This window comes from Trichechus manatus, unplaced genomic scaffold, assembly GCF_000243295.1.
Source record: "Trichechus manatus latirostris isolate Lorelei unplaced genomic scaffold, TriManLat1.0 scaffold00004, whole genome shotgun sequence".
NCBI lineage: Eukaryota > Metazoa > Chordata > Mammalia > Sirenia > Trichechidae > Trichechus > Trichechus manatus.
This window is the reverse complement of record NW_004443940.1, coordinates 21,823,266-21,845,847: the sequence shown is the minus strand read 5'-3', so window position 1 is coordinate 21,845,847 and position 22,582 is coordinate 21,823,266. Positions and strand designations below refer to the sequence as shown.

The window sequence follows — 22,582 nt, the reverse complement described above, 5'->3', positions numbered from 1 at the left end:
TTTAACACTTTAAAGAGGTCTTTTGCAGCAGATCTGCTCAATGCAATATGTTGTTTGATTTCTTGACTACTGCTTCCATGTTAGTGAGTTTCTTTTGGGAAGAGATGTAAAGTAAAGCTGAAGAGCATAGACTCTGGAGCAAGACTGCATTGGTTCAAATCTCATTCTGCCATCAGTGGTGTGGCCCTGGGCCAGCTACTTAACCTTTCAGTGCCTTTATTTCCGTACCTGTAAATTGGGGGTAATGATTATGCTTCCCTGACTGTTGTGAGGATTAAATGAGGTGTGAACCTGCACACAGTAAGTGCTTACCATTGTTGTTGTTATTATTATTACCATTTACTGTACCCTTACCATATGTCGAAGTCTGTGGGTGGCATAAACAGTTAATGTGTTTGGCTGCTAAATGAAAGGTTGGTGGTTTGAGTCCACCCAGAGGCACCTTGGAAGAAAGACCTGAAGATCTACTTCCAAAAAGTTAGCCATTGAAAACCCTATGGAGCACAGTTCTACTTTGACACACACGAGGTGGCCATGAGTTGGAACTGACTCAATGGCAACTGGGTTTACCATATATCAGGCATTGCACCATGCATTTTAAAATACAATCTTATTTCCTCCTCACGGTATTCCTTCGAGAGAAGCAGGAGCAGATCCAAGTTTTGTGAGGTCCTGAAGCATGTGCGAGGGGGAGGGATGGCTCTTTGAAAAAAAACAGCGCAGTAGTATCTTACAGGACATATACCATGTAAAACCTTCAAGGGCCTTGGGAGGGGCTGTGAAGCTATTCACAAGCTTCATGGTAAGCCTACCTCGTTATCCCCATTTTACAGACCATTTTAAGTTAACCAAAACTTGAGTAAGGAAGGAAGGTGGTGTGGGATGCTTGTAATTCCCTGTTAATATGCAGTTTGGCTCCATGTAAATGTTGTCCTGAAGTCTATCCATAATGAATGTTTGATTTGTCTCTTTTTGTTGTAAATTTGAGTTAAGGCCCAGAGCTCTTTATTTGTTTGATCCAAAAATTCCTGAATCTGGGTGGTTACAATAGATGACCTGAGACATGTCCGATGAGGATTAACCTGCCTTCGACTTGGCAAGATTAGCCTCGGCTGAAGGGCAGTCCTGTGATTCTGTCAATCTTCTGGAGATGGATGGAGAAGCTACAGGGGTCCTTGATGATTACAGGCTCTGCCAGGAACCCAGTTAGTAGTTTGGGGGGATTAGAAGTGATATCCTGACACCTTCCAAGTGCCAACCATTGTATAATCTTATTTCAGTGTTATATCTCTGAAAGTTGGCACAGAAATACAAAGAATGTGCTATTTCATAGTTTTCCAACAAAATAAATGTTTTATGAATCGCTATTAAATATTAATTTTCTTCTGAGCTATTATGAATCCCTGTTAGTAGTATTTTATAGTTATTGCAGGCTAATTTCTCAGTACTTGAGGTTTCATTATAAATACTAAAAACAATTTGATTCTATAATAAAAATTAATATGCTCCACTTGTACCCAGTTAATTCTGATTATTCACTTACTTATACTTTTCTTCTCAATGATAAATAAGCCACTGGATGGTACAGATTGTTAAGCCCTCTGCTACTAACTGAAAGCTTGGCAGTTTGAACTTACCCAGAGGTGCCTCAGAAGAAAGGCCTGGTGATCTGCTTCTGAAAGGCCACAGCCTTGAAAATCCTATGGGGCAGTTATACTCTGCACACGTAGGGCCACCATGAGTTAGAATTGACTCTGTGGCAACTTTTTTTTTTTTTTTTTAACAAAAACTCTGTACCCCTTAAGCAATAACCCCCATTCCCCTTTCCCGCCTGCCGCTGGTAATCACTAATAAACCTTGGTCTCTGTCCATGTGCCTGTCTGGAATGTTTCATATAAGTGAGATCAGACAATATTTGTACTTTTGTGTCTGACTTATTTCACTCAGCACAGTGTTTTCAAGGCTCACCTGTGTGGTGGCACGGATCAGAACTTCGTTTCTCTTTATGGCTGAGTAATACTTTATTATACGTACCATCTTTTTATGCAAGTAACACGCGCCTCCTACAGTTTGTTTGCCAACCACGCCCTCCCCCCGTGAGGTATTTCATACATGCTGCTATACCAATTTTTTTTGATATATTGCTGTAAAAAAATTAGCATAGCACGCTTAAGAAAATACCTCGAAGGAGGAGGGTGTGGTTTGCAAACAAACGTAGAAGGCGCACATTATTTACATAAAAATATGGTATATTGTTGTTGGTGTTGTTAATTGCCGTCAGGTTGATTCTGACTCATAGCGATCCCATGTGTACGGGGTAGAACTGCTTTACAGAGATTTTAAGGCTGTGACCTTTCAGAAGCAGATCGCCAAGCCTGTCTTCCAAGGCTCCTCTAGATGGATTCCAACCACCAACCTTTTTGCTACTAGTTGAGAGCTTAACCATTTGGGCTACTCAGGGTCTCCTTATATGTATATGCCACATTTTATTTATCCAGTCATCTGTTTATCCAGTCACATAGATTGTTTGCATCTTTTGGCTGTTGTGAATAATGCTGCAGTGACCATTGGTGTACAAGTCTAACCTACTCTAAAATGTAATTCTTCTTCCAGTACCCCTCGGATTTTAGGCTGGGAAGAAAGGTGACTAGGCATTGTTCCTAGTGAGCAAAAGCAGTGTACTGTGCTGTGTGTATGTGTTGGGTATCTGTTTGCGCCTTTGGGTATTTGCGTACACACACATATACACACACTGACACTCTGGCTTGCTGGAATTTCTAAGAATTTCCTGTATATGATGTCATTGATTCTCATAATAGTTTTAAGGTTCTTATTTACAGGTAGAGTAACTGGGAACTGAGAGATTAAGTGTCTCATGCCAGGAGTGAGTCACAAAACGGGAGGTAAACCCAGGGCATTTCTTGTTGTGTTTCTTAAATTAAACAATGTTAGATAAACGAAACTTTACAAATGCAAACTAATTAAAGGAAGGATCATCTAAGTAAGAAGTCCAAATGACAGAATATGTTTAAAAGAAATGTGATTTTTAATAAGCATTTGTTGAACTTGGAAACTCTTACTTGATGGAAGTCCTTAGCCATTCTGCTATTATTAAAAGATACACTGACACATCAATAGAACAAAGGAAAAGAACCACGTGATCATCTCTATCGATGCATAAAGAACATTTGATAAAATACAAAACTCTTTCTTTATTTTTATTTTATTGTTCTTTAGATGAAGGTTTACAGAGCAAATTAGTTTCTCATTAAACAATTAATACACATATTGTTTGTTACATTGGTGGCCAACGCCACAACATGTCAACACTCTCCCCCTCTTGACCTTGGGTTCCCCGTTACTAGCTTTCCTGTCCCCTCCTGCCTTCTCATCCCTGCCCCTAGGCTGGTGTGCCCATTTAGTCTTGTTTTGTTTTAGGGGCCTGTCTAATCTTTGGCTGAAGGGTGAACCTCAGGAGTGACTTCAGTACTGAGTGAAAAGGGTGTCCAGGGGCCATACTCTCAGAGTCTCTGTCAGACCAGTAAGTCTGGTCTTTTTCTGTGAGTTAGAATTTTGTTTTACATTTTTCTCCAGCTCTGTCCGGGACCCTCTATTGTGAACCCAGTCAGAGCAGTCAGTGGTGGTAGTCAGGCACCATGTAGTTGTACTGGACTCAGTCTGGTGGAGGCTGTGGTAGTTGTAGTCTATTAGTCCTTTGGACTAATCTTTCCCTTGTGTCTTTGGTTTTTTAATTCTCCCCTGGCTCCAGACGGGGTGGGACCAGTGGAGTATCTTAGACGGCTGCTCACAAGCTTTTAAGTACAATACCATTTCTTGATGAAAATCCTAAAGAAGATTATATTGGAAGAGCAATTCCTCAATACGATTCAGAGCATATATGAAAAGTCAACATTATACTTAATGGAGAAAGACCAAGAGCTTGCCCTCTGAAATTGAGAATAAGACAAGAGTGCCCACTCTCACCACTTCTACTCAATATTGTACTAGAAATTCTAGCCAGAGTAATAAGACAAGAAAAAGAAATAAAAGGTACCCAGGTTGGAAAAGAAGAAGTAAAATTATCTCTATTCACTGATGATATGATCCTATATATATAGCTAATAGAGGAATTTAGCAAAGTTGCAAGGTACAAGATCAACAAACAAAAACCAGTTGAGTTTCCGTACACCAGCAATGAGAAATCTGAAAGCAAAATTAGGGAAACAATTCCATTCACAGTAACGTCTAAGAGAATAAAATACCTGAGAATAAATCTAACCAGGGACATAAGGGACTTATACAATGAAAACTATAAAACACTGCTGAGAGAGACTAAAGAAGACTTAAATAAATGAAAAGATGTTCCATGTTCATGGATTGGAAGACTTAATATTGTAAAGATGTCAGTACTACCCAAGCAATCCACAGATTCAATACAATCCTGATCAAAATTCCAACAGCCTTCTTTACAGAAATGGAAAAACCAATCCTCAACTTTATATGGAATGGCAAGAGGTCCCAAATAGCTAAAACAATGTTGAAAGAGAGGAACAAAGGAGGAGGATTCACATTTCCTGATTTTACAACATGCTATACAGCTACAGTAATCAAAACAGCCTGGTACTGGTATAACAATAGACTCATAGACCGATGGAATAGAATTGAGAGTCCAGAAACAAACTCACACATCTATGATAAACTGATTTTTGACAAGTATGCTAAATTCATTCGATAGGGAAAGAAGAGTCTCTTCAATAAATGGTGCTGGGAAAATTGGATTTCCACGTACAGAAAACTGAAATATGATCCATTCCTCACACTATACACAAAAACAAATTTAAAATGGATTAAGGACCTAAGTGTGCAAACTGAACCCATAAAATTCTTAAAAGAAAAAGCAGGGACAACATTGTCGGGCATAGCTTTTAATAATTGATTATCTAAGATAATAACAAAAGCATAAACAGCAAAAGACAAAATAAATAAATGGGACCTCATAAAAATTGTTCATCAAAAAACTTTACAAAAAAAGTGAAAAGACAAGCTACTGGCTGGGAGAATATCTTCAGAAACCACATATTCAACAAGAATCTAATAACCAAAATAGATACAATACTTCAACAACTTAACAACAGCAACAAAAAAACAACCCAATCATAAAATGGGCAAAGGACTTTAATAGATGTTTCACCAAAGAGGACATTCAAATGGCTACCAAACACATGAAAAAATGTTCAGCATCATTAACCATCAGAGAGATGCATCATTAGCCATCAGAGAGATGCAAATCAAAACCACAATGAGAAACTACTTCACTCCCACTAGGATGGCTAAAAAAAACAAAAAAAAACAGAAAATAACAGATGTTAGCGATGATGTGGGGAAATTGAAACCCTTACCCATTGCTGGTGGGAATGCAAAATGGTACAGCCATTGCAGAAAACAATGTGGCGGTTCTTCGAAAAACTACAAATAGAACTACCATATGACCCAGCAATTCCACTCCTAGGTATATACCCAAAAGATTTGAAAGCTGAGACTCAACCAGAGACTTGTACACCAATGTTCACTGCAGCACCATTAACAATAGCCAAAAGGTGGAAACAACCTAAATGCCCATCAACAGATGAATGGGTAAACAAAATGTGGTACATACATGCAATGAAATACTACTCAGCCAGTAGGAGAAATGAAGTCTTGATACATGCTGCAATACAGATGGAGCTGGAAGACATTATGCTGAGTCAAATAAGTCAATCATAAAAGGACAAATATTGTATGACCTCACTTATACAAAAAGACAAGAAACGGCAAATGTATAGAGCACAAAGTTTATTAGTGGTTACCAGGGGTGGGAGGGATGGGGAAAGAAAGGGAAGGTTAATGGTGATGGAAGTATTGCTTTGATTAAGGGTAGGGTTGCACAGCAGATTGTTGCAATTGCTGTCAATAAGTTGTACGCCTATAAAAAGTTGTCTTGGCAAAAGTTGTGTGGTAGACATATTTACAACAATGACCCCCCCCCCAAAAAAAAAAAGAGTAGCTGCTGAGCCAGCTTATGTACAACCAAACACCTCATGGGATTTGGTTCCTTGGTTTGGAGGTTTAGGGTCATGGTTTCATGGGACATCCAAGTTAATTGGCCTAATAACATGTTTAGTGCTTCTGTTCTACCTCCTTGTTTGTTGAGTAGTGCCTAGGGTCTTAAAAGCTTGCAAGTGGCCATCCAAGGAATGGCAGTTTGTCTTTATTCACCTGGAGTAACAGAGGAAGAAGGAGAGTCAAGAATAGGAAGAGGATATGGAATGTGTGGCTAATTGCTTCCATGAAAAACTGCCTCCTTTGCCACAAGACCAGAAGACCTGGATGGTGCCTGGCTACTATTACTGAACGTTTTGATCAGAGATTCCATAGATGAATCCTGATCAAAAGGGGGAAAATGCAGAACACAATTTCAAATTCTTATGGACTCCAGACTTTTGGGAGCCATGAAGGTTGGATGAACCCCTGAAATTATTGCCCTGAGATAATCTTTAAACCTTAAACCAAAAATATCCCCTGAAGTCTTCTTAAAACCAAACAATAGTTTACCTTAACTAGTAAAAAACGTCTGCCTTGAGCATTATAGTCTTTTAAGAACTATCCGTATGGGAACAAACTGACAACAGCAACTGGAAAGATGAGACAGGAGCCTTAGGAGGCAGTGAATTTAGGTTAATGCGGGAAGAACAACTCAGAAAAGGAGGGTGAGAATGGTTACACAACTCAAAGAATGTCATCAATGTCACTAAATGGTACATGTAGAAACTGTTGAATTGGTATATGCTTTACTGTGTATATTCTCAACAACAACAGTGAAATAAATAAATTAAAAAAGATACAAGGTTATTTTTTGTTGTATTTAAATGGATACTTCTCTGAAATAGGTGCAGTGGTTAAGTGCTTGGCTGCCAACTGAAAGGTTTGCAGTTCGAAACCACAAACCGCTTTGCAGGAGAAAGATGTGGCAGTCTGCTTCTGTAAAGATTACAGCCTTGGAAACCCTACGGGGCAGTTCTACTCTGTCCTGCAGGGCTGCTGTGAGTTGGAATAAACTCGATGGCAAGAGGTTTTGGTTTTCTCTGAAATTCACAAAACAGTTTAAGCCTTTTAAGTCTGCCTCTGAAGTTTTTCTTTTCATTACAAAGAGACAGGTTTCTAAGTAAACTTCACTCAGTCTCTGACCGAATTATGAAATCCATTAAATCCAAATAAATGTTGTCTTGTCATCAAGCAAGGTAAGGAAAGGAAGAGATGGGTGCTGTGTCATCTCACTGGCATGAATCCCACAGCATCTGGGGTAGAATGGTTAGCTCAAGTCTTCTCCCCAGGGGGAGCCCTGGTAGCACTGTGGTTAAGTGTTCAGCTGCTAACCAGAAGGTTGGCAGTTCAAATCTGCCAGCCACTCCTTGGAAACCCTATGGGGCAGTTCTACTCCATCCTGTAGGGTCACTATGAGTGGGAATCGCCTCGACGGCAGTGGGTTTGGTTTTTGGTTTTCTCCCCAGACTTCTTTTCCAGAACTGAGAGTGGTAGCAGTGATCAGCTTCAGGACTGGAGGGCTTGGTCGAAGTATCACCTGTTGTCAGTTGTTCTAAGGGAAAGAGCATAATTTCTCCGAGATACTCCTGTTCTTTTTTTTGTTTCCTAGTTTAGGCACTGCATGTTGTCATGTGTAAATATAAAACACTTGCATTTATACTATTTTTGTTGGCATGTTTCCACATTTCACTTCATGTCACACTTTCTCCTGGTCCCGGTTTTCTAGTGCATTCCACTGAACGGAGAAACGTCACCTCACTGACTAGCATAAGAAGCAGTATCTTGTACTGATAAGAGCTGAGTTCTGACACTAGATTGCCTGGTGTCTTAGCTTCCTATTGCTGCTGTAACAACTTACCACAAACACTGTAGCTTAAAACAACACAAATTTATTACCTTCTGGTTCTAGAGGTCGGAAGTCCGAGTCAGTTTCACTAATTTAAAGTCAAGGCGTCGTGGGGACTGTGTTCCTTCTGGAGGCTGTAGGAGAGAGTCTATTTCCTTGTCTTTCCAGCTTCTAGAGGCTACCTGCATTCCTTGGCTTATGACCCCACATCACTCTAACCACCACATCTTCCTTCCGTCATCACATCTCCTTCTCTAACAATCCTGCCTCTCTCTTATAAAGACCCTTGTGATTACATTAGGCCCACCCAGGTAATCCAAGATAATCTTCCAAACTCAAGATCCTTCATTTAATCACACCTGCAGTGAAAGATAACTTGTTTTGGGGATTAGGGTGTGGACATCTTTGGGGGGCTGTTATTCTGCCTACCACTGGCTTCGAATTCCAGCCCCACTAGTTCCTTGCTTATAAACATACATAAACTAACCTGCGTCATTCCTCAGCCTCCCCATCTATGAAATGGGGATAATGATAGTACCCATCTTGCAAGGTGGTTGTGAGGACTGGATAATTTATGGTGGGGGCTTAGAAGAGTGGTAAGCATGTAGTAAGTGCTCGGGACATGTTAGGCATCACCCGAGAATGTGAGCTCTGTGACGTCAAGGGCTTTGTCTAGGTCCCCCCAGACTAGAACAGTAAATAAAGATTTGTGGAATAAAGAATACATGAGTTATTTCATCCCTGAATCTTAGGGCTCCCGAGAGATTTTAAATGTCTATCTTGCCAGCCAGGAGCCCTGGTGGCACAGTGGTTAAGTGCTTGACTGCTAAGGAAAAGGTCAGCGGTTCGAACTCATCAGCTGCCCTGTGGGAGAAAGACGTGGCAATTTGCTTCCCTAGGGATTGTTGTTGTTCTTGTTGTTAGGTGCCATCGAGTCGGTTCCAACTCATAGCAACCCTGTGTACAATGGAACGAAACACTGCCTGGTGCTGTGCCATCCTCACAATCCTTGTTATGCTTGAGCCCATTGTTGCAGCTACTGTGTCAGTCCATCTCAGTGAGGGTCTTCCTCCCTTTTGCTGACCCTCTACTTTTCTAAGCACGGTGTCCTTCTCCAGGGACTGGTCCCTCCTGATAATATGTCCAAAGTACGTAAGACAAAGTCTTGCCGTCATCACTTCTAACGAGCATTCTGGATGTAATTCTTCCAAGACAGATTTGTTCGTTCGTTCTTCTGGCAGTCCATGGTGTATATTCAGTAATCTTCACCAACACCATAAATCAAAGGCATCAATTCTTCTTCAGTCTTCCTTATCCATTGTCCAGTTTTTGCATGCATATGAGGCAATTTAAAATGCCATGGCTTGAGTCAGGCACACCTTAGTCCTCAAAGTAACGTCTTCACTTTTTAACAGTTTAAAGAAATCTTTTGCAGCAGATTCGCCCAACACAATACATCATTTGATTTCTTGACTCCTGCTTCCATGGGCGTTGATTGTGGATCCAAGTAAAATGAAATCCTTGACAATTTCAATATTTTTTCCATTTATCCTGATGTTGCCTATTGGTCTAGTTGTGAGGATTTTTGTTTTCTGTATGATGAGGTGTAATCTATACTAAAGGCTGTAGTCTTTGATCTTCACCAGTAAGTGCTTCAAGTCCTCCTCGCTTTCTGCAAGCAGGGTTGTGTCATCTGCATATTGAAGGCTGTTAATGAATCTTCCTCCAATCCTGTCGCTGTGTTTTTCTTCATATTTTCCAGCTTCTCAGATTATTTGCTCAGCATACAGATTGAATAAGTATAGTGAAAAGATACAAGCCTGATGCATACCTTTCCTGATTTTAAACCACACAGTCTGCCCTTGTTCTGTTCGAATGACTTCCTCTTAGTCTATGTACAGGTTCCTCATGAGCACAATTAAGTGTTCTAAAATTCCCATTCTTCGCAGTGTTACCCAAATTTCTTATGATCCACACAGTTGAGTTCCTTTGTACAGTCAATAAAACGCAGGTAAAGGTCTTTCTAGTATTCTCTGCTTTCAGTCAAGATCCACCTGACATCAGCAATGATATCCTTTGTCCCACTTCCTCTTCTGAATCTGGCTTGACTCTCTGGCAGTTCCCTAACGATGTACTGCTGCAACCATTTTTACATGATCTTGTTCAATAATTCCTGCATTCTGTTGAATTACCTTTCTTTGAAATGAGCATAAATATGGATCTCTTCCAGTCAGTTGGCCAGGTAGTTGTCTTCCAAATTTCTTGTAGACGAGTGAGTGCTTCCAGCGTTGCATCCATTTGTTGAAACATCTCAGTTAGTATTCCGTCAATTCCTGGAGCCTTGTTTTTTGCCAGTGCCTTCAGTGCAGCTTGGACTTCTTCCTTCAGTACCATATGCTGCCTCCTGAAAAGACTGAACATTGAGTAATTCTTTTTGGTACAGTGACTCTGTGTATTCCTTCCGTCTTCTTTTGATGCTGCCTGTGTCATTCAATATTTTGCCCATAGAATCCTTCAATATTACAACTCAAGGCTTGAATTTTTTCTTCAGTTCTTTCCGTTTGAATGCCAAGCATGTCCTTCCCGTTTGGTTTTCTAACTCCTGCTGTTTGCACATATCATTATAATACTTTACTTTCTCTTTTTGAGCCATCCTTTGAAATCTTCTGTTTAGCTCTTTTATTTCATCATTTCTTCCATTTGCTTTAGCTACTCAACATTCAAGAGCAAGTTTCAGAGTCTCTTATGACATCCATTTTGGTCTTTTCTTTCTTTCCTCCCTTTTTAATGTCCTTTTGCTTTCTTCCTGTATGATGTCCTTGACGTCAGCCCACGACTCTTCTGGTCTTTGGTTGTTAGTATTTATGCGTCGCGTCTATTCTTGAGATGGTCTCTAAATTCTGATGGGATATACTCAAGGTCATACTTTGGCTCTGGTGGACTTGTTTCAATTTTCTTCAGCTTCAACTTGAACTTACATATGAGCAATTGATGGTCTGTTCTGTGGTTGGCCCCTGGCCTTGTTCTGACTGATGATATTGAGGTTCTCCGTGGTCTCTTTGAGAAAATCCATGGTCTCTTTCCTTAGCTGTATCGATTTCACTCCTGTATTCAATCCGACAAGGTCCACATGTATAGTCGCTGCTTATGTTGTTGAAAAGAGGTATTTGCAATGAATAAGTCATTGGTCTTGCAAAATTCTATCACGCAATCTCCAGTGTTGTTTCTGTCACCAAGGTCATATTTTCCAACTACCGATCCTTCTTCTTTGCTTCCAACCTTCGTATTCCAATCACTAGTAATTATCAATACATCTCGATTGCATGTTTGATCGATTTCAGATTGCAGAAGTTGATAAAAATCTTCAATTTCTTCATCTTTGGCATTAATGATTGATGTGTAAATTTGAATAATAATCATATTAACTAGTCTTCCTTGTAAGCATATGGATATTATACATAAAGATAACTGCTTTGGAAACCCTGTGGGCAATGGGTTTTTTTTTTTTTTTTTTTCCCAGTATCTTGCCAACAACTCAGAAGCCCTGGTAGCACAGGATCAACGGTTGGAACCCACCAGCTGCTCTGTGGGAGAAAGATGTGGTAGTCTGCTTCCATAAAGATTTATGGCCTGGAAACTGTGTGGGATGATTCGACTCTGTCCTATAGGGTTGCTGTGAGTTGGAATCAACTCAACAGCGATAGGTTTGCCAACAGCTCACTTTCTGAGAATTGTCTCTGGAAGCCATCCAATTATGGTGTCCAGTGGAAAGGGGAAGGAATTGGGTTAGAAGCTGTTCCAGCTGGTAAAGCACAGGAAGAGTTAGGTGAGCAGGGCTGCACAATGTCCTCTTGATGGTGGGAGAATTTTTTTAAGTGCACAATTCAATGATTTTTAGTAAATTTATGGCATTCTGTAACCACTGGCACAATCCAATTTTAGAACACCTCAAAAAGCCCCATCAATTCCCTTTGCTGTCAACACCCTCATCTCACTGCCAGCCCCAGGCACCTCTAATCTACTTTCTGCCCTTATAGATTTGCCTTATCTGGGCATGTCCCATAAGTGGAATCATAAAAAAAATGTGATCTTTTGCATCTATCTTCTTTTGCTTGGCATAATGTTTTTGGTGTTTATCTATGTTGTAGCATGTATCAGTACTTTGTTCCCTTTTATTGCCAAATAGTATTCCATAGTTTGGGTACATTGAATTTTGTTTATCTCTTTATCAGTTGATGGTCATTTGGATTGTTTCTAATTTTTGGCTATTATGAATCATGTGGCTATGAACATTAGTATCAAGTTGTGTGGGGACATATATTTTCATTTCTCTTGGTGTATGTCTACGAGTGGAATTTCTGGGCTGTATGGTTATTCTGTGTTTAACTTTTTAAAGAAAGTGCCAAACTGCTCTGCAAAGTGGCTACACCATTTTGTATTACCACTAGCGCTGTATGAGGGTTCCAGTTTCTCCATATCCTTGCCAGCTCTTGTTACTGTCTGACAGACCTTCCTCCAGAGTCAGCAGAGAGAGAGAGAGTCTTTCCCTGGAGCTGGTGCTCTGAATTCAGACTCTTAGCCTCCTAGACTGTGAGAGAATAAATTTCTGTTTGTTAAAGCCATCCACTTGTGATATTTCTGTTATAGCAGCACTAGGTAACTGAGACAGAATTTGGTACTGAGACAGTGGGGTGCTGCTCTAACAGATACCTAAAATGTGGAAGCCATTTTGAAACTGTGAATGGATAAAAGCTGGAAGAGTTTTAAAGTGCCTAATAGTAAAAGTCTAGATTGCCCTGAAGAGACTGTTGGTGGAATTATGGACATCAAGGACAATTCTGGTGAGGATTCAGACGGAAGTGAGGAGAACTGTTACAGTGGAGACGGTAGAGACAGCAAGAAGCAGCAGCAAAGAAATAGCAGCAACGGAAAAATGGCAGCAGCAGAACTAGGAGACCAGCCCGAAAAAGTGCTGGAGCCATCTGATGGAGTGAGAGAGCTGAGTGCCTTGGTGCAGGAGGCTTTCTGGTGGAGTGGGGTGCCTCCGGGCACTTAGCAATGGAGCTAGGCTTGACGACCCACGGAGCAAGAGAGCTGAGTGCCTTCCGGCCAGAATTTACTGGTGAAGTAGGGAGCCTCCAGGCACTTAATGGTGGAGCTAAAGAGCTTTGGAACATTTGCTCCAGCAGGGCAGTTGCGGGTGGTGGGAGCCCGAAGGGACGAGAAGCCAAGGAACCAGGAAGCAAAAGCTGAAGAGACAAGGAACACAGGAAGTAGAGCTGCCTCACTCTCAAAGGGTGGAGCCACAACCTCTGGGGTCTCAAAGAGTAGAGACATGGCCTCTGGGGCTTCAAGGGTGAGGCCACAATCTCTTAGGTTTCAAAGAGTCAGATCGTCACCAACTGGGTTCTGGAGTGTGCAGATGCCTTTCATGAGTGCCAGCAAGATGGGGCTGGATCTGCTGCCCAAAGCTCAGGAGGCAGGGCTGCCATGTCCAAGGGGCAGAAGAACATAGCCTGCCAGAGCCCAGGGAGTAGAGTCTCCACTCAGATGGACTAGGAGAATGGGGCCGCCCAAAACTGAGGGACCAGAGTTACTGTTCCAGTGGGCCTGGAAGGCAGAGCTGAAGCCTGGGGCCAGGAACTTCCATTCAGAATCTGGAGAGTGTGGCTAACACTCAGAGTCTGGAGGGCAGGGCATTGCTTAAACGTTCTCTGAGAACAAAGGATTATTTTCAAGCCTTGAGGGCTAATGTAATGTGTTCTGCTGACCTGCTTAGTGCCTGTTATCCCTTCTTTCCCTCTAATTTCTCCCATTTGTAATGGAAATGTCCAGTTTGTGCCTGTTCCACCATTGTACTTTGGAAGCAGATAGATTGTATTCTAGATTTCACAGATGAGAAGGAATTTTCAGATTTTGAGCTTGGAGTTGAATTAAGATTTTTACTCTGATATGATGGAGTGAATGTGTTTTACATGTGGCAGAGACATGTGTTTTTGGAGGCCAAAGGGTGAAATGTTATGGATTGAATTGTGTCCTCCAAAAATGTGTGTCAACTAAGGGAGGCCATGATTCATTGTCCACCATTTTGTGATCTGATGTGATTTTCCTTGTGCTGTAAATCCTACCTCTGTGATGTTAATGAGGCAGGATTAGAGGCAGTTATGTTAATGAGGCAGGACTCAATCTACAGGATTAGGTTGTGTCTTTAGTCAATCTCTTTTGAGATATAAAAGACAGAAGCCAGCAGAGAGGCAGGGGGACCTCATACCACCAAGACACAAGAGCCAGGAGAATAGCGCTTCCTTTGGACCCAGGGTCCCTGCTCTGAGAAACCAGGGGAAGATTGATGACAAGGACCTTCCTCCAGAGTTTACAGAGAGAGGAAGACTTCTCCTGTAGCTGGCATCATGAATTCAGACTCTTAGCATCTTAGACTGTGAGAGAATAAATTTGTTTGTTAAAGCCATTCGCTTGTGGTATTTCTGTTACAGTAGCACTAGATAACTAAGACACTGTTCATCTTTTTTATTATAACCATCTTAGTGGGTGTGAAGTGGTAGCTCATAGTTGTAATTTATGCTTCTCTGATGGTTAATGATGTTGAGCATTTTTTTTTAAATGCTTGTTGGCCATTCATCTTCTTTGGTGATATATCTATTCAAATCTTTTGCCTATTTTTTTAAATGAATTATTTGTCTTATTATTGAGTTATAAGAGTTCTTTATGTATTCTAGATGCAAATCCCTTATCATATATATGATCTGCAAATGTTTTCTCCTAGTCCATGGCTTTTTCACTTTCTTAATGGTTTTAATTTTTATGAAGTTTGATTTATCAATTTTTTTTTTTTTTTTTTTTTTAGTGATAGTGCTTTTGATGTCATAGCTAAGAAATCTTAACTCCAGGCCACAAAGATTTATTCTTATGTTTTCTTCTAAGAGTTTTATAGTTTTAACTCTTACATTTAGGTCTGTGATCTATTTTGAATTAACTTTTGTGTACCCTTTGAGGTAAGAGTCCACATTCATCTTTTTGCGTATAGATATCCAATTGTCTCAGCACAATTTATTGAAAAGTCTGTCGTTTCCTCATTGAATTGCCTTTACACCTTTGTTGAAAATCAACCAACTCTGGACTCTGTATTCCATTCCACTGATTCTATGAGTCTGTCCTTCTGCCAGTACCACACTATCTTGATTACTGCTGCTTTGTGGTAAGTTTTGAAACCAGGAAATGTGATTCCTCCAACTTTGTTCTTCTTTTCAAGAACGTTTTGGCCATTCTGAGTCCTTTGCACTACCAGTGCTGGAGGAATTTGGCCCACTGGTTGGTTTCTGTGGCTTTCTGACTGAGCTGTTAGACCATCCCAGTTTCTCAGCCTCTAGAGCCCTTTCTTCCCAGCTGGCTCCTGACGACCACCACCCTCCAACTAAGTGCTGTCTTCAGGTTAAGGCAAGCCGGAGCTTGGGCAGTACCCACTGGTGTCCAATTCTAAATCCCAGCCTTGTCTCCTGGGGCTGACTCCTTCCCCTACTCCTGCCTACTTGCTTTCATCACCTTCTATACCCCTTTGCTCCTGAGCTGTAGTCTTATTTTCCCTGGGTTCCCAAAGCCCTTCATGCTTTGCTGTCCATCAGACCTACCATTCTGGATTGTGATGGTCTCTTTCCTTGTCTGTCTCCCCCTTTACACTGTAGGGCCACTGAAAGTAATGTCTTCATTTTAGATACCTCTGTTTTGCCATGTCTGGTAGAGAGTCAGCTCTTGGGAGGTGTTTATTCCTAAAATGAGCGAATGGCTGAAAACCTTGACAACTCATGTTGTATCTTCCAGAGGCTGACTGCTGATCCTTGTACCCATCTCATCTCTTGCCACATCACATTCTGCTGGGAGTTCTAGAGTTTCTCCCACCACACATAAAATCAAACCAAACCCATTACCGTCAAGTTGATTCCGATTCATGGCAACCCTATTGGACAGAGTGAATCTACTCCATAGGGTTTCAAAGGTTTCGAACTGCCGACCTTTTGCTTAGTCACCAGGCTCTTAACCACTGTGCCACCAGGGCCCGCCACAGCTCACCTCACCTTACCAGGCTCCAGGTTTCAGATTTGTTCCATTCACTCCATCTTTCTCTTGTCGACTGGGTCATGCTGAGCTGATCCTGAGCTACAAAATGAGTTAGTCAGTGCGTGATGCCTCTGCTTCAGTAGCTGAGTAGTTTTGACTTCAGCTACAGTGTTTGACTGACATACTGCATGCCCGTGTTTTAGGGGCAAGTCACTGTTCTCGTGATTTCATCATGGGAAACAGCATGGGTGATACAAGATCAAGCGATAGGGCATCATGCCACCAAAAATACTGTATTTTATTGAATGTATGACATTGTCAGTTATAAGATATACCATAATTTTATGTGCCACTAAGAAAAAGCAATGCTAATTAATTTGTGAAATAACTCTTTCTTACACTGATTTCACGATATATTTTGATTTCAAGACCCAAAACCCAAACCCGTTGCTGTTGAGCTGATTCTGGCTCATTGTGACCCCATGTGTTACCGAATAGAACTGCTCCATAGAGTTTTCTTGGGTGTAATCTTTATAGAAGCAGATTGTCAGGCATTTCTTCTGTGGCACCACTGGGTGTGTTCAAACTGCCAACCTTTAGGTTAGTCCAAACCAAACCAAATTTTTTGCCGTTGAGTCGATTCCAACTCATAGAGACCCTATAGGACAGAGTAGAACTGCCCCTTAGGGTTTCCGAGGACCAGCTGGTGGATTTGAACTGTGGATCTTTCAGTTAGCAGCCATAGCTCTTAACCACTGTGCCACCACGGCTCAAGCACAAACCATTTGTGTCGCCAGAGACCTTATTTTGATTTCAGAGGTACTAAAATGTGAAGGAGAAAAGGGTGCATCTCAGAGTTGATAAAATATAGTCCTAGAATTCTCTTAGTTAAGAACTGATCCTCCTTCCCTTCCTCCCTCCCTCCCTCTGTTGTCATATCTTTGCCATTCACAATAAACCTGCACTGTGAGACACGCGTGGTTCTTTATTACCTTTCGCTTCATATTTGGTTAGGAATATACATTCTTCTTTCTTTCTGTTGAATTCTAACAAAATGTAACATCCTGTTTTAGTTCTCACCTGACTATATGTTTCCCATTCTAGACCTTAGCAGAAACACGCATGAAAATTGATCGTATCACATTTGAAGGCAATTGCGAGCGTGTGTGTATGTACTGAAGCACTTGCTAGATTTCTGAAGTAGTCCGCGTCAGTCCAATGCCATGTCGTTTTTCATGTGTATTGGTTGTGGCTTTAATGAACCACCTTTCCTCACCCCAGCCTTGTGCCTGACCAGAGCGATGGGGAGGTTTGTTTAATGATAAAGCCCGCTGGCTTTCTGCCCCTTAATTAGAATTAGCAATTTATTTTTGCGTTTCCATCTGTGGTGCTTGCCGCATCTGTCAGGGTGATTCATGCGTGGGCTGAGCTAGGCGGCAGGATCTGTGAAGGGGGTGATCAGCTATGGCAGAGGGAGGATCCTCTGTCAGGGAGAGAGGCACCATGGCTGCCCAGGCGGGTGTTTGCACTGAATCATGGAAAAAGGGATTCTAGCCTGATGCTGTGAAACTGGTATGCTGTGTTTACTTCTGATGTAAAGTGAGTGCTGCCACCCCTACCCAAAAACAGTCACCTCTAAAACATTACAGCAATCCTTTAGTGTTTGTAGAGCCCCGGTGGCTCAGTGGTTAAGAGCTCGGCTGCTAACCAAAAGGTCAGCAGTTCGAATTCACCAGCCCCTCCTTGGAAACCCTATGGGGCGGATTTACTGTGTCCTGTTGGGTCGCTATGATTTGGAATACACTCAACAGCAACGGGTTTGGGTTTTTGGTTTAGGATTTATGTTAAACTTGAGTGTGTACAATGGAAATAGTTTCGTTAATTGTCACAATCTTTGTCAAGCTTTCTATTTTTCCTAAACTGTTAGCTAAATCAAGTCTAGTAATACAGACATGTTCATTCATTTACTATTACATGCCTTTGGGATGAACGCTGGGAAGATAATCTCTGAAGATCTTTCAAAGCCTGCTTACTATTTAGTTTATTTTTACCTCAAGTAAGAAACTGCGGTTTCATGTCCAATACGTGAAACACAGTATCAAGTACTTTTATGGTGCATTTAAAAATAAAATTGCATGCATGTACTTGAGAACAGTGCTTAGCGTCTTCAGGACAGACCATGAAAACCTATAGCCCTCAGAGCTAAGATGCTAAGGACAGGTTCTCCACAGATAGTGTCCACCCAACGATAAATTAGCAATGTTGGCCTGCCCAGTACAAAGTATAAAAAACACTGTGGCGTGTATTCTAATGATGCTCATTTTTGTTTATTTTGTCCAGCCCCTTTTATGGAGAAGACTTTTACTGTGAAATTCCTCGGAGTTTTCGACACCTCTCATTTTACATTTTTGATAGAGACGTTTTCCGGAGGGATTCCATCATCGGTAGGTATTTAAATGGATGTTTTGTTCATTTTTTTCATCATCTGAGCGGGAGCACTTGGAGTCTCATTCTGGCATGGCAGAACTGGGATAGCCTCTTCTAAGCATGCCCATCCTGTCCTGAACTAGAACCAAATGTATAGTTAGCATGTGTGAAGACATGTGGATAGACAGTTAAAAAGCGAAATTGTAGTATATCCTTGAGGCTGTACTGCGTAAATGTGCCGTCCTTTGAGGAGGCTGGGCTTATTCCTTATTATGGAACTACCCTTTAAATTATAATTTCTCTGGCCTCTCCGTGGTCTTGGCCCGTGGGTCTCCTGAGTCTTCCCCACTCTCGGCTTGGGTGGGGCCATGCCAGTGTTCATCAAGCTGTGTTCTGACTCCAAAGCCTCGCACGGTCAAGAGCACTTGTTTCCCAAACCATCAATGCATTGTGGAGCTTTAAACCAGGAGTTAACCTTACATTATTGTTGTTAGCTGCTGTGGAGTTGGCTCCCAACCCATGCTGACCCCATACACAATGGAACAAAACGCTACCTGGTCCTGTGCCATCCCCACGATCGGTTGCAGATCAGGCCATTGTGATCCGTAGGGTTTTCATCGGCTGATTTTTGGAAGTAGATCGCCAGGACTTTCTTCCCGGTCTGTCTTAGTCTGGAAGCTCTGCTGAAATCTGCTCAGCATCATAGCAACACACAAGCCTCCACTGACAGATGGGTGGTGGTTGCACATGAGGTGTATTGGCTGGGAATCAAACCCAGGTATCTAGCATGGAAGGTGAGAATTCTACCACTGAATCACCACTGCCCCCATTCACATCACATTAGAGAGACAAAATATAGTTGGAAGCCTGTGCTTCAAGGCAAGGGTATATGCATCCTTCAAACTGGTCCCCAGATGATCCCCAGCGGCTCCTCCTGAGGAGTCAGTCTGGAATGGAGATATTTGAGAGATTTTTATAGTTGTCCTTTCTCCTCACAAGCTCCAGACTGTTCCGCATTCCTGACTCCTGTCACCCCTTCCACAGTGGCAGACAAATGGAAGGCCACCCAGGGAAAAAGAGTGTGTAGTTGTTAACAAGAGGGTCTTTAGGGCCGGGCACATCTGCGCTGGAATTCTAGCTGAGCCACTTATTAGATACTTTGCCTTAGGCAAGTCACTTACTTTTCTGAGCCTTCAGTTTCCCTCTATTTTAAAAAGAGGATTGTAATGCATTGATAATTACTGGTGATTGGAAAGTGAAAGTTAAAAACAAAGAAGGATCGGTAGTTGGAAAATATGGCCTTGATGACAGAAACAATGCCAGAAATCTCATGATATAATTTTGCAAGACCAACGACTTCTTCACTGCAAATACCTTTTTTCCACAACATAAATGGTGACTATACATATGGACCTCGCCAGATGGAATAACAGGAATCAAATCGGCTACATCATCTGTGGAGAGAGATGATGGGGAAGCTCAATATCATCAGTCAGAACAAGGCCAGGGCCCGACTGCAGAACAGACCATCAATTGTTCATGTACGAGATGAAGCCGAGGAAAATTAAAAACAAGTCCACCAGAGCCAAACTGTGACCTTGAGTATATCCCACTTGAACTTAGAGACCATGTCAAGAATAGATTTGACACACTGAACGTTAATGACTGAAGACCAGATGAGTTGCGGAATGACATCAAGGACATCATACACGAAGAAAGCAAAACGTCATTAAGCAGACAGGAAAGAAAGAAAAGACCAAAATGGATGTCAGAAGAAGCTCTGAAACTTGCTCTTGAACATCGAGTAGCTAAAGCAAATGGAAGAAATGTTGAAATAAAAGAGCTGAACAGAAGATTTCAAAGGGTGGCTTGAGAAGACAAAGTAAAATATTATAATGATATGTACAAAAAGCTGGAGTTAGAAAACCAAAAGGAAAGAACATGTTTGGCATTTCTCAAGATGAAAGAGCTGACGACAAAATTCAAACCTGAAGTTACAATACTGAGGGATTCTATGGACAAAATACTGAATGACACAGGCTGCATCAAAAGAAGATGAAGGAATACACAGAGTCACTGTACCAAAAAGTATTGGTCAATGTGCAACCATTTCAGGAAGTAGCATATGATGAAGAACCTATGGTACTGAAGGAAGAAGTCCAAGCTGCACTGAAGGCATTGGCGAAAAACAAGACTCTAGGAATAGACGGAATATCAATTGAGGTGTTTCAACAAACAGAAGCGCCCACTCATCTATGCCAAGAAATTTGGAAGACAGCTACCTGGCCAACCGACAGGAAGAGATCCATATTTGTGTCCATTCCAAAGAAACGTGATCCAACAGAATGTGGAACTTATCGAACAATACCATTAATATTACATGCAAGTAAAATTTTGCTGAAGATAATTCAAAAACAGTTATAAAAGAGGACGTGGAAGAAGGAATATCATTGCTGATGTCAGATGGATCTTGGCTGAAAACAGGGAATACCAGAAAGACCTTTACCTGTGTTTTATTGACTATGCAAAGGCATTCGACTGTGTGGATCATAACAGATTATGGAAAATATTGGGAATTCCAGAACACTTAATTGTGCTCATGAGGAACCTGTACATGGATCAAGAGGCAGTCGTTCAAACAGAACAAGGGGATACTGCGTGGTTTGAAGTCAGGAAAGATGTGCGTCGGAGTTGTATCCTTTCACCAAATTTATTCAATCTGTATGCAGAGCAAATAATCCGAGAAGCTTGACTATATGAAGAAGAACATGGCATCAGGATTGGTGGAAGACTCATTAACAACCTGTGATATGCAGATGACACAACCTTGCTTGCTAAAAGTGAAGAGGACTTGAAGCACCTACTGATGAAGATCAAAGACTAAAGACTTCAGTATGGTTACACCTCAACATAAAGAAAACTACAACTGGACCAATAAGCACATCATGATAAATATAGAAAATATTGAAGTTGTCAAGGATTTCATTTTACTTGGATCCACAATCAATGCTCATGGGAGCAGCAGTCAGGAAATCAAACGCATTGGGCAAATCTGCTGCAAAAGACCCCTTTAAAGTGTTAAAAAGCAAAGATGTCACTTTGAGGACTCAGGTACACCTGACCGCAGCCATGATATTTTCAATCACCTCATACGCATGGGAAGGCTGGGTAATGAATAAAGAAGACTGACGAAGAATTGATGCACTTGAATTATGGTGTTGGTGAAGAATAGTGAATACACTGTGGACTGCCAGAAGAACAGACAAATCTGTCTTGGATGAAGTACAGCCAGAGTGCTCCTTGGAAGCGAGGATGGCAAGACTTTGTCTCACGTACTCTGGAAATGTTATCAGGAGAGACCAGTCCCTGGAGAAGGACAAATACTTAGTAAAATAGAAGATCAGCGAAAAAGAGAAAGACCTCGATGAGATGGATTGACACAGTGGCTACAACAATGGGCTGAAACGCAGCAATGATTGTGAGGAAGACGCAGGACTGGGCAGTGTTTCGTTCTGTTGTACATAGGTCGCCGTGAGTTGGAAATGACTGGAAGGACAATAACAACAACCCAGCGATGGCCTCCAATTTAGCAAAGAGCAAGAAAAAAACAGTAAACCTGCCATCACTAACAAACGCGGACCGACTATGTGTTAACTTGTGTGAGAGAGAAGCAAGGCTGTTAATATTCTTCAGCTCCAAAGAAGCCATGTTTATTTATAGCCTGTCAGGACAGTGAACATGTAGGAAAGGGCAGTGGTTGTAGATTCCAAAATAAATGCAAATTTCTTTATCTAGACTGTTTGTCTGAGAAACCCTGGAGCAGATGCTTTTCATAAGCAGGGGGGAGTTGACCATGTGTGAAAATTCCATGTCTGTTACAGTAGAGACCCCAGATAGCGATTTATTTTTAAATAAATGCATTTGTGCTTTCTTTATTGTTGTTGTTAGTTGCCTTTGACTCAGTTCTGTTTCATGGCGACCCCGTGTGTGCACAGCAGAACTGCTCCATAAGGTTTTCAAGGCTGTGACCTTTCTGAAGTAGATCTCCGGGCCTGTCCACCTCTGGGTGGACTCCATCAGCCAACCTTTCGGCTAGTAGTCGAGGGCTTAACTGTTCACGCCACCCAGAGTCCATTTGTGCTTTCTTGTAGAGTC

At 41.6% G+C, this 22,582-nt stretch overlaps 1 protein-coding gene across 4 annotated transcripts in view; it reads left to right on the top strand.

The window, feature by feature from the left end:
• LOC111821013 (ras GTPase-activating protein 3-like) overlaps nt 1-22,582 on the top strand; it is a 180,214-nt gene that overhangs the window by 129,422 nt on the left and 28,210 nt on the right. For all 4 annotated transcript variants that reach the window (XM_023733562.1, XM_023733560.1, XM_023733571.1 and 1 more), the window contains one exon: nt 18,341-18,444. In XM_023733562.1, the coding sequence (XP_023589330.1) occupies nt 18,341-18,444 (104 nt within the window). The remainder of the gene's footprint in view (nt 1-18,340; nt 18,445-22,582) is intronic.